This window comes from Amblyraja radiata, chromosome 25 (assembly GCF_010909765.2).
Source record: "Amblyraja radiata isolate CabotCenter1 chromosome 25, sAmbRad1.1.pri, whole genome shotgun sequence".
In the NCBI taxonomy this organism is placed as follows: domain Eukaryota; kingdom Metazoa; phylum Chordata; class Chondrichthyes; order Rajiformes; family Rajidae; genus Amblyraja; species Amblyraja radiata.
This window is the reverse complement of record NC_045980.1, coordinates 36307566-36323203: the sequence shown is the minus strand read 5'-3', so window position 1 is coordinate 36323203 and position 15638 is coordinate 36307566. Positions and strand designations below refer to the sequence as shown.

Genomic DNA, 15638 nt, shown 5'->3' with positions numbered 1-15638 from the left:
GGACAGGTCGCCTTCCTGCACACTGTCTGTCTGGGGACAGGTCGCCTTCCTGCACACTGTCTGTCTGGGGACAGATCGCCTTCCTCCACACTGTCTGTCTGGGGACACTCGCCTTCCTCCACACTGTCTGTCTGGGGAAAGGTCGCCTTCCTCCACACTGTCTGTCTGGGGAAAGGTCGCCTTCCTCCACACCGTCTGTCTGGGGAAAGGTCGCCTTCCTCCACACCGTCTGTCTGGGGAAAGGTCGCCTTCCTCCACACTGTCTGTCTGGGGACACTCGCCTTCCTGCACACTGTCTGTCTGGGGACAGGTCGCCTTCCTGCACACTGTCTGTCTGGGGACAGATCGCCTTCCTCCACACTGTCTGTCTGGGGACACTCGCCTTCCTGCACACTGTCTGTCTGGGGACAGGTCGCCTTCCTGCACACTGTCTGTCTGGGGACAGGTCGCCTTCCTGCACACTGTCTGTCTGGGGACAGGTCGCCTTCCTGCACACTGTGTCTGGGGACAGGTCGCCTTCCTCCACACTGTCTGTCTGGGGACAGGTCGCCTTCCTCCGCCGTCTGTCTGGAGACAGGTCGCCTTCCTGCACACCGTCTGTCTGGGGACAGGTCGCCTTCCTCCACACTGTCTGTCTGGGACAGGTCGCCTTCCTGCACACTGTGTCTGGGGACAGGTCGCCTTCCTCCACACTGTCTGTCTGGGACAGGTCGCCTTCCTCCACCCTGTCTGTCTGGGACAGGTCGCCTTCCTCCACCGTCTGTCTGGGGACAGGTCGCCTTCCTGCACACTGTCTGTCTGGGACAGGTCGCCTTCCTCCACACTGTCTGTCTGGGGACAGGTCGCCTTCCTGCACACCGTCTGTCTGGGGACAGGTCGCCTTCCTGCACACTGTCTGTCTGGGACAGGTTGCCTTCCTCCACACTGTCTGTCTGGGGACAGGTCGCCTTCCTGCACACCGTCTGTCTGGGGACAGGTCGCCTTCCTGCACACTGTCTGTCTGGGACAGGTCGCAGCCTCTCCCCCCTCTCCCCCCCCTCTGCTGATGTCGGGGTAAGAGGTGGGGAACCGGGGGCGAGGCCGGGCTGTAGCCGGGTCTCCACCCGCCCGCCCGCCTGGAGCCGCACTCCCACCCACCTTCCAGCAGGAACTTCTGCGCGTAGCGCTTGAGGTTCTTCTTCTTGGCCGGGCAGAAAGTCGGGGGGAAGCGGCCGTCGGACAGATAGCGCTGGATGTCGCGGAACTTACTCCCCGCCTCGGCCATGGCCGCCAGGCCGACGCGGTAACTTTCACTGGGCGTCAGCGGAGCCCGGAACCGAACGTGACGGACACATGAAACCGGACATATTTCACCAGCGCACTGGCCGGAAGTGGAGGGCGACCCGTCGCCATGGCAACAAGGACACACAGCCAGGGTGCAGATTTAGGCCTAGGCCTTGCATTTTATTCTTGGTTTCTTGGTTTCTTGGTCCTCCAAAATATTCCAAATGGAATTTAAACTGGAGGTGGTGAAGGGAGGGCTTAAGCCAGAAAGGGTTATTGGGAAGAAAGAGCTACTATAAATGTAGTTGCATCTGGTTGGGTAACTATAGTTGGGTGGAGATTATTCCATGCTTTAATTGTGCGGGGGAAGAACAAATTGCTATGTACATCTGTCTTTGTAGCTGGGATCACAAATTGGATCGAATGCCCTCGTCTGCTCCTAATTGGTTTGGGTTTGGTGTAGTTCTTGTAGTCTATGTCGAGCTGACCATTTAACATTTTGTATCAGGTCACGTCCCAGACCTCACAGTGGCCTTTCAGTCACTGAGATACTGGAAGAACAAAAGGCAAGAACACAAAGGCAGTAAAATCTGAAGTAAAACCCTGTAGCGGCCCAGGGAGCTGCCACTGAAACACTGGCTCTGTCTATCCCCCATCCACAGGGGCTGTCTGAGCCCTGGCTGATTCCAGGGGAACTCTTGCTCTCCTCTGACTACAGAAAGTTAATCAAAGATGTTTAAAATCATGTTGACATGAGGAACTGCAGAAGTTGGAATCTTGATCAAAACACAAAGTGCTGGAGTAACTCAGCATCTGTGGAGGAATGGACATACGACATTTCGGATTGGGACCCTTCGCCTGAGTCAGAGAGAAGTTGGCTTGGCTCCAGTGACTCTTACAAACTTCCAAAGAGGCGCCATAGAAATCACACTGTTGGGGTTGCATCACAGCTTGGTTAGCCTACGACTGCAAGAAATTGCAGAGTTCTAGATGTAGGCCAGTCCATCACACAGACCAAACTCCCAACCACTGACTCCATTTACACATCATGCTGCATCAGAAAAGCAGCCAACATAATCAAAGACTTGCCCCACCCCGGTCACTCCTTCTTCTCCCCGCTCCCGTCCGGCAGAAGGTACAGAAGCTTGAAAGCGCGCACCACCAGACTCAGGAACAGCTTCTTCCCCTCTGTTATCAGGCTTCTGAACGGTCCTTCCATAAGCTAGAGTACTGTCTGATTCACCTCTACCCCATTGTGGACATTGGACTTTGTCTATGGAACTTTATATACAGTATGTAGACACAAGATGATGGAGTAACTCACCAGGCAGCATCTCTGGAGAGAAGGAATGGGCAATGTTTCGAGTCGAGATCCTTCTTCAGATAATACTATATATCAGGGCTGCCAGCATTGAGTGAGAGTTGGGAGTGAGAAATTGCGAGAGACCAAGTCCGAGGGAGCGTAGCAACGGAGTGGGGGGGGGGGGGGGGTGCCCTCCCATTGGTACGGAGCTTTTTCAATTTTCAGCTTGAAATTGCAATCTGGTGCATACTGTAGCGAGTCTTTTAACTTACTCTTTAGCTCTTCATTTAACTTTAGCTCTGATATATATAGTGTTATCTGATTGGTAGCATGCAAAATTAAGTTTTGCACTATAAAGACAATTAAAAAATTGCCCCACACATTTCCTTTAAACTTTCAAGATTCAAGAGAGTTTATTGTCATGTGTCCCAGATAGGACAATGAGATTCTTGCTTTGCTTCAGCACAACAGAATATAGTAGGCATGAATAAGAATAGAATAGAATAGTTTCTTTATTGTCATTGTAACATGAACCATGTACAACGAAATTGTAAAATGTCAGCCAGTCAGTGCACCATTCAAACATTTCTAAAGCTAACGATACATACCAAGTAAAATATTTAAAAGATAAACAACTAAAATAAATATCATAAAAATAGCACGCATAAACACCCAGCCCTACATCCTTCTGTCGATTTCATGTATGTATGTATCGCCCCTGCGTTCCTTGGCGGCTACATTTAGTGCCTTTATAGCAGTGGGGTAAAAACTGTTTTTAAGTCTGTTTGTCCTTGTCCTTGTAGATCTGTACCGTCTGCCTGACGGTAACAGTTCAAACAGGGAGTGTCCGGGGTGGGAAATGTCCTTTATAATACTCTGGGATTTTTTGATGCAGCGGGAACTGTGTAAGTCCTCCAAGGTAAGGAGAGGGCATCCGACAATCCTCTGGGCGTTGTCAATGGCCCTCTGGAGCGCTTTCCTCTGAGCCGCTGTGCAGCTGGTGTACCATACGCATACACAGTATGTTAGGAGGCTCTCAATGGAGCACCGATAAAAGGACAGCAGCAGTCTCTGAGTGATGTTATTCTTCCTGAGCACCCTCAGGAAGTGCAGTCTCTGCTGGACCTTTTTCAGCAGCGCAGAGGTGTTCACGCTCCACGTGAGGTCCTCCTCAATATGGATTCCCAGGAAGCGGAAATCCGCCACCCTCTCCACACAGTCCCCTCCGATAATTAATGGTACCATGTCCGTTTTATTCTTCCTGAAGTCTATTATTATCTCCTTGGTCTTTAAGGTGTTAAGGAGCAGGTTATTTTCTCCACATACAGAACAGATCAGTGTGTTCATATAATAATAATAATAATAATAATATATTTTATTGTCATTGCACGTCAGTGCAACGAGATTTAGTATGCAGCTCCAACCGATGAAAAAGAAAAGTAAAAATAAATAAATAAGCTGTGTATAAATAAATAAGCTGTGTCTTATATATTTATACCATTATATAAATATATACACACGTGAATAAACAAACAGATAAAGTGCAAATACACAGATAATGGGCTATGAATGTTCAGAGCCTGTTTGAGAAGGAACTGCAGATGCTGGAAAATCGAAGGTACACAAAAATGCTGGAGAAACTCAGCAGGTGCAGCAGCATCTATGGAGCGAAGGAAATAGGCAACGTTTCTGGCCGAAACCCTTCTTCAGAGTTTAATAGCCTGATGGCTGTGGGGAAGTAGCTATTCCTGAACCTGGACGTTGCAGCCTTCAGGCTTCTGTATCTTCTACCTGAAGGTAGCGGGGAGATGAGTGTGTGGCCAGGATGGTGTGGGTCCTTGATGATGATGCCAGCCTTTTTGACGCAGCGACTGCGATAGATCCACTCTATGGTAGAGAGGTCAGAGCCGATGATGGACTGGGCAGTGTTTACTACTTTTTGTAATCTTTTCCCCTCCAGGGCGCTCAAGTTGCCGAACCAAGCCACGATGCAACTGGTCAGCATGCTCTCTACTGTGCACCTGTAGAAGTTAGAGAGAGTCCTCCTTGACATACCGACTCTCCGTAATCTTCTAAGGAAGTAGAGGCGCTGATGTGTTTTCTTTATAGGACCAGGAGAGATCTTCAGAGATGTGCATGCCCAGGAATTTGAAGCTCTTGACCCTTTCCACCATCTTTTGATATAAACAGGACTGTGGGGCCCCATCGTACCCCTTCCAAAGTCCACAATCAGTTCCTTGGTTTTGCTGGCGTTGAGGGCCAGGTTATTGTGCTGGCACCATTTGGTTAGTCGGTCGATCTTTCTTCTATACTCTGACTCGTCCCCATCAGTGATACGTCCCACACTCACCTTAAAGCTATGCCCTTTAGTCATTGACATTTCCAAATGCTCAATAGGTTCTGGGGAAAAGGTTACGACTGCCTACCCTATCTCTGCCTCTCATAATTTTTGTATACTTCTATCAGGTCTCCCCTCAGCCTCTGGTGTTCTAGAGAAAACAATCCAAGTGTGCCCAACCTCCCCCCTGTAGCTAATACTCTGTGCAAGGATGTGGCACAGAGGCATCTCACCGTAAGGCAGACAGAGCACAAGGGGCCAAATGGCATGCTCAAAAGCCCAACAATAGCTGTTAATAAAGCTAAAATACAATAGGACAGTCCTGTATTTGAGTTAATGCGTAATGTGCATTCGGTACTGTGTCCGCTTCAGTCCTTGGGGTGGCAACTATGCAGATGGATCCGCCCTTACTATCCGCCCTTACTACCCCCCCTCTCACCCCCTCCAACTTGTCCACCACCCCTCACCCCCTTCTATCCCACCACTCCCCCTCTTTACCCCCACCATCTCTACCCCACCCCTTTTTACCCCCACCCCTCCCCCTCTTTACCCCACCCCTCCCCCTTCTACCCCACCCCTCCCCCTCTTTACCCCCACCACCTCTACCCCACCCCTCCCCCTTTTTACCCCCACCCCTCCCCCTCTTTACCCCACCCCTCCCCCTCTTTACCCCCACCACCTCTACCCCACCCCTCCCCCTCTCTACCCCACCCCGCGGGGCGGAACCTTGGCGCGGGGCCGGTGGCCGGCGGAGCGGAGCCGGGGAGGCGCTTAGGCCCAGGGATGGAGACAGGCCTCGGGGTGGAGACGCGGCCAGGCCGGGGCCCGGGGTTGGAGGGGGTCCCGGGCCCTGCCCGCCACCGCTTCTACACCTGCCGCTGCTTCTACACCGACAACATCTTCCTGGAGGAGTTCCGGCTCCATGTCAGCCGGGCCACGCCGGTACAGGAGCTCCGAGCCGTAAGCGAGTGACTGGAGGTTGGGTGGGGGGTGAGGGGAGAGGGTGGGGGGTGTAGAGAGGGTGGGGGGTGAGGAGATGGTGGGGGTGAGGGGAGAGTGGGGGTGTAGAGAGTGTGGGGGGTGTGGAGAGGATGGGGGTGTAGAGAGGGTGGGGGTGTGGAGAGGGTGGGGGTGTAGAGAGGGTGGGGGTGTAGAGAGGGTGGGGGGTGAGGGGAGGGTGGGGGTGGGGGGGAGGGTGGGGTTGTAGAGAGGGTGGGGGGGGGGGGTGAGGGGGAGGGGGGGGGGTGGGGTGGGGGGGGTGGGGTTTTAGGGAGAGGGTGGGGGGTGGGGGGCGTTTGGGGGGGAGGGGGGGGGCGGGAGGGGGTCGTGACGGGAGGGGGGGGGGGGGGTGGGGGGCGGGGGGAGAGGGGGGGTTGGAGCGAGGGGGGGGGTGGCCGGTCGGGGGTGTGGGGGAGGGAGGGGGTGTGTGGGGTGTGGCGGGTGGGGTGTTGGGGTGAGAGGGTGGGAGGGGGGTGTGGGGAGGGAGTAGAGGGCTGCAGAGTTGCACTGGGCCAGGCCGTTGCTCTGTAAAGAGGTTTGCTGATCTGATCATAACTTACAACATTTATCATTTCAGATGTTACGAAGCAAAGGCTGCAAGACTGAGGAACAGTTTGAAGGGGTTCAGGCAAAGGTACCGGTCACTTCTCCCTGCCGCTGCACATCTCCCCTCTATCAGATCCCATAGAAACATAGACAATAGGTGCAGGAGTAGCCCATTTGGCCCTTCGAGCCTGCACCGCCATTCAATATGATCATGGCTGATCATCCAACTCAGTATCCTGTACCTGCCTTCTCTCCATACCCCCTGATCCCTTTAGCCACAAGGGCCACATCTAACTCCCTCTTAAATATAGCCAATGAACTGGCCTCAACTACCTTCTGTGGCAGAGAATTCCACTGATTCACCACTCTCTGTATGAAAATTTTTTTTCTCATCTCGGTCCTTAAAGACTTCCCCCTTATCCTTAAACTGTGACCCCGTGTTCTGGACTTCCCCAACATCGGGAACAATCTTTCTGCATCTAGCCTGTCCAACCCCTTAAGAATTTTGTAAGTTTCTATAAGATCCCCCTTCAATCTTCTAAATTCTAGCGAGTCAAGCCGTCCCATCATGGCCTGCTCCGTGTCCAGCTTCCAACACCTCCAACCTACCTCACTGTCTTTAGGGTGAACCAGCAAACATGATGATAATTGGTCCTGCAGTTTACGATTACCCCATCCCATTGTTTATTGTTGAGGGAGCGCCGTGCGGTGGGTGGGGCTGTGGGGAGGGGAGGGGAATAGAGGCAGGGGTGGTGGTGGTGGTGACAAGGGAATACCAAATGGTGGGTGGGGCTCACTTAGCTTTGCTACTGATCAGGTGAGATGTTGGCTGCATCTTTGCATCACCTCTTCACCCAGAAAGTGATCATTAGACTCCACATGACACATAGTGACACAGGGTTCAGATTATTATCTCAATGGGGTTAGGTTAGGTACGGGGGAGGTGCAGCGAGACCTGGGCGTCCTTGTACACCGGTCACTGAAAGTTGGCGTGCAGGTACAGCAGGCAGTGAAGAAAGCTACTGGAATGTTGACCTTCATAACAAGAGGATTTCAGTATAGGAGTAGAGAGGTTCTTCTGCAGTTGTATAGGGCTCTGGTGAGACCACATCTGGAGTATTGCGTACAGTTTTGGTCTCCTAATTTGAGGAAGGACATCCTTGTGATTGAGGCAGTGCAGCGTAGGTTCACGAGATTGATCCCTGGGATGGCGGGACTGTCATATGAGGAAAGATTGAAAAGACTAGGCTTGTATTCACTGGAGTTTAGAAGGATGAGGGGGAGTCTTATAGAAACATATACAATTATAAAAGGACTGGACATGCTAGATGCAGGAAAATTTTTCCCAATGTTGGGCGAGTCCAGAACCAGGGGCCACAGGAAGGCCATTTAATACTGAGGTGAGAAAAAAAATTTCACCCAGAGAGTTGTGAATTTATGGAATTCCCTGCCACAGAGGGCAGTGGAGGCCAAATCACTGGATGGATTTAATAGAGAGTTACAGTAGATAGAGCTCTAGGGGCTAGTGGAATCAAGGGATATGGGGGAAAGGCAGGTACGGGTTATTGATTGGGGACGATCAGCCATGATCGCAATGAATGGCGGTGCTGGCTGGAAGGGCCGAATGGCCTTCTGCGCCTATTTTCTATGTAATCATACATGCAGGGTCAGGGTAAGTATACAGTCAGGGTCATCACTGCCAGGGTCAGGGGTAATCATGCTGTAATGTCTCTGCTATCTCTAGATTGATGGGGAGGTTCAGAGGAGGAGGTCGCTGGGCCGAGCCAGTGTGGAACGAGCCGCACTCATCTCAGCACGTTACAAACCGCTGAACCCTGCTGTCTACGTGTTGCAGGTATGTTCATCCCGTGTCAGGGCACCTAGAGCATGTTCATTAACACATGACACACGGTGCATCACAGACGCCCCTCAGTTTAGTTCTGTTTATTGTCACATGTACCGAGGTACAGTGAAAAGCTTTTGTTGCGTGGTATCCAGTCAGAAAGACAACACATGATTACAATCGATCAATTTACAGTGTATAGATACATGACAAGGGAATAACATTTAGTGCAAGGTAAAGCCAGCAAAGTCTGATCAAGGATAGTCCAAGGGTCACCAATGAGATAGATAGTAGTTCAGCACTCTGGTTGTGGTAAGATGATTATGTTGCCTGATAACAGCCGGGAAGAAAGTGTCCCTGAATCTGGATGTGTGCGTTTTCAGACTTCTGTACCTCTTGTCTGATGGGAGAGGGGAGAAGAGGGAGTGGCCAGGGTGCGACTGGTCCTTGGTTATGCTGCTGGCCTTGCCTAGGCTACGTCCACAATTCGCTGTAATTTCTTGCGGTCTTGGATGGAGCTGTTCCCAAACCAAGCTGTGATGCATCCTGACTTCCACTATCGGTGTGGTCACTTGTGGCAGAGTGTGTAACTACATGGCCACGTGTGGTCAGCGGGTCACCAGCATGGTACAACACCAGCAGCTCGGTGCGTCAGGCAGTGTGCTGTCTGTTCTCTGCTCCAATCCCCACACTGCTTCCGTCTCATTTCCAGTCTGGGGAGTCAGGTGTGCGGGGCAGGCATTATAGGTGCAGCTACAGGTACTCAAATACCCCAGCTGTGCCAGGTATGGCCTCGGGCTTTCGCATGCCCAGCTCTGCCTGCCTGTGTTTGCTAGTTTGTTTAGAGATACAGCGCGGAAACAGGCCCACCGAGGCCGCACCGACCAGCGATCCCCACACACAAACACTATCCTACACACACTAGGGACAACTTCCAATTTTACCAAAGTCAATTAACTTAAAAACCTGTACTTCTTTGGAGTGTGGGAGGAAACCGGAGCACCCGGAGAAAACCCATGAGGTCACAGGGAGAAGGTTCCCTTATTGGTAAAATTGTAAATTGTCCCTAGTGTGTGTAGGATAGTGTTAGTCAATAGACAATAGGTGCAGGAGTAGGCCATTTGGCCCTTCGAGCCAGCACCGCCATTCAATGTGATCATGGCTGATCATCCCCAATCAGTACCCCGTTCCTGCCTTCTCCCCATATCCCCTGACTCCGTTATTTTTAAGAGCCCTATCTAGCTCTCTCTTGAAAGCATCCAGAGAACTGGCCTCTACTGCCCTCTGAGGCAGAGAATTCCACAGACTCACCACTCTCTGATCAAGTTTGAGCCTCACTGAGGTTCAAATGACATGGAATAAATATTATATTGAAAAAGTGTTTCATCGTCTCCGTTCTAAATGGCTTACTCCTTATTCTTAAACTGTGGCCCCTGGTTCTGGACTCCCCCAACATCGGGAACATGTTTCCTGCCTCTAGCGTGTCCAAGCCCTTAACAATCTTATATGTTTCAATGAGATACCCTCTCATCCTTCTAAACTCCAGAGTGTACAAGCCCAGCTGCTCCATTCTCTCAGCATATGACAGTCCCGCCATTCCGGGAATTAACCTTGTAAACCTACGCTGCACTCCCTCAATAGCAAGAATGTCCTTCCTCAAATGAGGGGGCCAAAACTGCACACAATACTCCAGATATGGTCTCACTAGGGCTCTGTACAATTGCAGAAGGACCTCTTTGCTCCTATATTCGATTCCTCTTGGTATAAAGGCCAACATGCCATTCGCTTTCTTCACAGCCTGCTGTACCTGCATACTTACTTTCATAGATGTACAAGGACCCCCAGATTAGATTAGATTAGATTATACCTTTAATAATCCTTTTCAGGAAATTACAGTGCCACGACAGCTTCAAGACAGACATAACACCACACATTTCCTCAAATGGCTTCCATACTTAACAAGTTAAAATACAAGTTAAAATACAAGTTAAAATACAATTAATTAAAAAAAAAAAAAAAAAAAAATCTCGTTGTACTTCCCCTTTTCCCAACTTGACGCCATTTTGATAGTAATCTGCCTTCCTGTTTTTGCTACCAAAGTGGATAACCTCACATTTATCTGCAATAAACTTCATCTGCCATGCATCTGCCCATTCCCCCAACCTGTCCAAGTCACCCTGCATTCTCATAGCATCCTCCTCACAGTTCACACTGCCACCCAGCTTTGTGTCATCTGCAAATTTGCTAATGTTACTGAATCCCTTCATCCAAATCATTGATGTATATTGTGCGTTAGTGTGTGGGGGATCGCTGGTCAGCGCAGACTGGGTGGGCCGAAGGGCCTGTTTCGGCGCTGTATCTCTAAACTAAACTAAAATGAGGACTCTGTGGACTGGATGCTGCATAACCAAGGATGGTGCTTTGCTTTTTTGAAGGAAAGTTTCCTGGCTCCTGAATTCCGTGCGATTGTCGCCTATTGCAGAAGTGAGGATGCGGACTTTGAGGGATTGTTGGATCGGATCCAGTCACTACCAGGCAGGTGTTAAACGCCTCTGCTCATAGTGTGGGTCAGTGAGAGAATCGTAAGTGGCCAGAATCCAACCTCTCAGCCCAGGAGCCAGAGTAAAAACATTACTCCTCGGCTCCCTTTTAAACCACCTGCCTGCTTGTCGCCTCAAAGCTACGCCCGATTGTTGTGAGACCCAAACGATGCTGACTCTGTCTGTCTGCCCCAGCTATGCCTCATTTTATATACAGTTATCAAATCACCGCTCAGCCTTGTTTACTCCAGGGAAAATGTCGCCTGTAGATACATATTCTTTGAAAAAGTTTAAGATGAGAGCTTAGTTTAGATCAGAGATACAGCATGGAAACAGGCCGTTCGGCCCACCCAGTCCGTGCCGACCAGCGATCCCCGCACACGAACGCTGTCCTTGATTCGAACAGGTGTCAGAGGTTATGGGGAGAAGGCAGGAGAATGAGGTTAGGATGGAGAGGCAGATCATCCATGATTGAATGGTGGATTAGACTTGATGGGCCGAATGGCCTAATTGTGCTCCTATCACTTAGGATCTTATGAACCTTCATTCAATAGAGATCATTTACAATTTTTACAGAAGCCAATTAACCTACAAACCCGTACGTCTTTGGAGTGTGGGAGGAAACCGGAGCACCCGGAGAAAACCCGCGCGGGTCACGGGGAGAACGTGCAAACTCCGTACAGACAGCACCTGTAGTCGGGATGGAACTACGTGGAGGGGGTTACATCATGCACGGGCAATAGTTAGCTGGGAGGGAGCAGGGTGCATGAAGGAACTGCAGGTGCTGGTTTAAACACAGAGTGCTGGAGTAACGGCAGGTAGCATGACAGGCAGCATCTCTGGAGAGAAGGAATGGCTGACGTTTCGGGTCGAGACCCTTCTTCAGACTCTTGAGTGGGGAAGGGTATGGATGCAACACCAGCAGCAGGGGGGACTAGTGTTGATGGGCGGAGATGGAGGTGAGGACGGATGCCTGTGCCGCACACGCTGGTGATCTGTGACTCACTGTCCTCTCTCCCCCTAGCCCAGAGGGTTTACTCACTACCGGTCTTCACCCTGGACTTCTGCGCACAGTTGCTGGAGGAGCTGGACAACTTCCAGCACTCTGGCCTGCCCAGCGGCAGACCCAACACCATGAACAACCACGGGGTAATGTACAGGGGGGGGGGCATCAGTGTGCGGTGGGGGGGGGGTTTGTGTGTGTGTGTGGGGGATTGTGTGTGGGTGTGTGTGCGTGCGGGGTTTGTGTATGTGGGTGGGTGTATGGGTGTGTGTGTGTATGTGTGTGTGTGGATGTGTGTGCGTGCGGGGTGTGTGTGTGTGTGGATGTGTGGGTGCGGGGTGGGTGTGTGTGGGTGTGGGTGTGGGGGGATGTGTGTGTGTGGGAGTGTGGGTGCGGGGTGCGTGTGTGTGTGAATGAGTGTGTGTGTGTGTGTGGGTGATGTACACATTGACCACGTTTCCTCCACTGTGCCAGGTGCTGCTGAACGAGCTGGGCTTTGACGAGAGGTTTGTGACGACACTGCGTGAGGATTACCTGCGCCCCATCACCTCCATCCTGTACCCGGACTGTGGAGGCCTGGGGCTGGACAGTCACAAAGCGTTTGTGGTGAAGTACGCAGCCGACCAAGACCGTGACCTCAGCTTCCACTATGACAACGCAGAGGTCACCCTCAACCTGTCCCTGGGGAAGGATTTCAGTGACGGCAACCTGTACTTTGGAGACATGCGGCAGGTAGTTACGCAGCCGGTGCGTCCTCACTAATCGTCCCCCTTACTCCAGCTACTGCCTCTAATGGGTCCCCTTACTCTGGCCACTGCCTCTCATGGAGAGACTAACGCTCCTGGCTCTCCATCCCTAATGCTGGGTTTCATAAGTGATAGGAGCAGAATTAGGCCATTCAGCCCATCAAGTCTACTCCGCCATTCAATCATGGCTGATCTATCTCTCCCTCCTAACCCCATTCTCCTGCCTTCTCCCCATATCCTCTGACACCTGTACTAATCAAGAATCTATCTATCTCTGCCTTAAAAATATCCATTGACTTGTGGCCTCCACAGCCGACTGTGGCAAAGAATTCCACAGATTCACCACCCTCTGACTAAAGAAATTCCTCCTCATCTCCTTCCGAAGGGAACGTCCTTTAATTCTGAGGCTGCGACCTCTAGTGCTAGACTCTCCCACTAGTGGAAACATCCTCTCCACATCCACTCTCCCCAGGCCTTTCACTATATGCCAGAAGCCAGTTTGTGGGCACTGTGCTCCCTATCCCTGCAGTCTACAGTGTGTAGATTGTACAATCTACAGTGTGTGGTAGAGAGTGAGCTGCATTGTCCTAGGCATCGTTTGCTGAGCTATCTGCCCCCTCAGCCTGGCCTGGATCAGTCTCTGTGCCGTTGGGAAAGAGCGCGATGTTCCCGCTCCATGCCTGGCCAGTGGTCACCCCTCGGTCAGTCACTTTGCTGCCCAAGGGAGGTGTGTGAATGTTCACCGCTACCACTCCCCCTCCCACCAGCGTGCTGACCACACCTAACATGGAACAGGTTGGCACGGTGACGCCGCGGGCAGAGCTGCTGCCTCACAGCGCCAGAGACCCGGGTTCCATCCTGACTACCGGTGCTGTCTGCACGGAGTTTGCACGTTCTCTATGGGTTTCTCTATGTGACCCTATGGGTTTCCTCCAGGTGCTCCGGTTTCCTCCAACATTCCAAAGACGTGCAGGTTTGCAGGTTAATTGGCTTCTGTAAATTGTCCCTAGTGTGTGGGATAGAACGAATGTGAACGGGCGATCGCTGGTCGGTGCAGACTCAATGATGCACGCTATATCTCTAAACTAAACTAAACTAAAACAGGAACAGGCCCTTTGGCCCGCAATGTCCATACTGAACATAAAGTTAAACTAATCTCTGCCCGCATGTGATCCATATCCCTCCCGCCTGTAATGAGTGGAGTCAAACACATGTTTATTAAATCTACTTCCAGCATCGATCTGCAGGACATTACAGTTCCTAGTAGCTACTCATACTAACTAGCGTAGGCAAGCTCTTGTGAATATAAAACGCATATTAGCGGAGCCACTACTAACAAGCACTACAATTGGCTAGTAGGAAATAACCAATCTACAGTGCATGTCCATGAGCCTGTCTAAAACCAAAGACCCTACAGCGGAGCAAGATAGTCCACTCGACGAAAAAGACGTAGTACGGCCATGGGCAGATTCATGGGTAATTTTCGGCCCCATTTCCATAACCGGCTCCCGTCTCCGCTCCAAAGATCCCGTAGCGGAGCAAAGATACTAGTGCGGAGACGGAAGCCGGTTACGGAAACATCCTCGTAAAAATAAAAGTTATTTGGTTAAAATCTTCTCCTCATTTTCAGAATTTAAATTTATTAACACAAATTGTTCCCCCGCAACGTTGATTACACTGCGAGTCGGGTCGGGTCGGGTCTGGTCTGGTTACGGAAATGGATGAAAAAAAGGCCCACGTTCCGCTCCGTTGCGTACTACACGTCAGCCCATTGCATTCAGCAGGAGTGGTCTATCTTGCTCCGCTATAGGATCTTTCTCTAAAACGACACAGTTGCGTCGGCTGCCTGTGGTTTCAGGTGGGGGTGTGCCAGGGTGGGGACGTTAGTGTTAATGCCGCTGTCTGTCTGTCTGTGGTTACAGGATGCCATGAGTGGGGGTGAGAGTGTGGAGGTAACACACCGGCCAGGTTACGGCCTGCTACATCGTGGACAGCACTGCCACGGGGCGCTGCCCATTGCCGGCGGTGAGCGCTGCAACTTCATCGTATGGATGCGCTCGTCACAGCTCCGCAACCACCTGTGCCCCATGTGTGACCGGTGGCCGCAGCTGGAGCACGCAGACGGCTATGGTGACGGATTCACCGGCCCACCTCCTCCTGACCACAGGCCCCAACCCGGCAACACCTGCTCCCTCACCTAGACAGTCTCCCCCTGCAGTCTGTCCCTCAACCTGTCTCTCCCTGAATCAGTCTCCCCCTCATTGAGCAACCCCCTCAACTAGTCTCCCCCTTGCACACATTCCATGAATGACTGACCCCCCCCCCCCCTGCCTCCTGTGTGATCGCCCAGTGCCTCTTCCCTCGGCTCCCAGACTCCGGTCCTGCCCAGAGTCACTGCCACCACACCTGGCCCCTTCACCACACCTGGCCCCGTCACCACACCTGGCCCCGTCAACACTCCTGGCCCCGTCAACACACCTGGCCCTGTCACACCTGGTCCCTTCACCACACCTGGCCCCTTCACCACACCTGGCCCCGCCACCACACCTGGCCCCGCCACCACACCTGGCCCCGTCACCACACCTGGCCCCGTCACCATCAACGCTGCAAGAAGTGCCATCCATGCTCAAAGACTCAGAACATCTTCCATTTCTGTATTGAAATGAATATTCCTTCCTAAAAGCTGGTAACTGCTGTGCGTGTGTCTGTACCTGTACCTGTATGAGGTGTCTGCATCTGTCTGTGTTTGTTTCTGTACCTGCACGAAGGAACTGCAGATGCAGATTTATACCAAAGACACACAAAATGCTGGAGTAACTTAGTGGGACAGGCAGCATCTCTGGAGAGAAGGAATGGGTGACGTTTCGGGTCAAGACCCTTCTTCCCTTTATCTCTGTGTGTGTGTGTGTGTCTGTATCTCTATGTGTGTGTGTGTATGTATATGTATATGTGTGTGTATGCGTGTGCACGTGTGTGTGTGTGTGTATCTGTGCGCGCGTGTGTGTGTATGCGTGTGCACGTGTGTGTGTGTATCTGTGCGCGCGTGTGTGCGTGCGA

General features: G+C 51.7%; 1 protein-coding gene across 3 annotated transcripts; it reads left to right on the top strand.

The window, feature by feature from the left end:
• The first annotated feature begins 5620 nt into the window (after positions 1-5620).
• On the top strand, positions 5621-15263 carry ogfod2 (2-oxoglutarate and iron dependent oxygenase domain containing 2). Of its 3 annotated transcripts, XM_033043906.1 has the most exons (7): positions 5621-5864; positions 6481-6537; positions 8194-8304; positions 10728-10827; positions 11857-11981; positions 12310-12567; positions 14504-15263. In XM_033043906.1, the coding sequence occupies exons 1-7, from the start codon at positions 5688-5690 to the stop codon at positions 14780-14782; spliced, it is 1107 nt and encodes a 368-aa protein (XP_032899797.1). In that variant the 5' UTR covers positions 5621-5687; the 3' UTR covers positions 14783-15263. The 3 variants fall into 3 exon arrangements, with proteins under 3 accessions (XP_032899797.1, XP_032899798.1, XP_032899799.1); XM_033043907.1 differs by lacking the exon at positions 8194-8304; XM_033043908.1 differs by lacking the exon at positions 10728-10827 and having other exon boundaries at positions 5765-5864.
• The last annotated feature ends 375 nt before the right edge of the window (positions 15264-15638 follow it).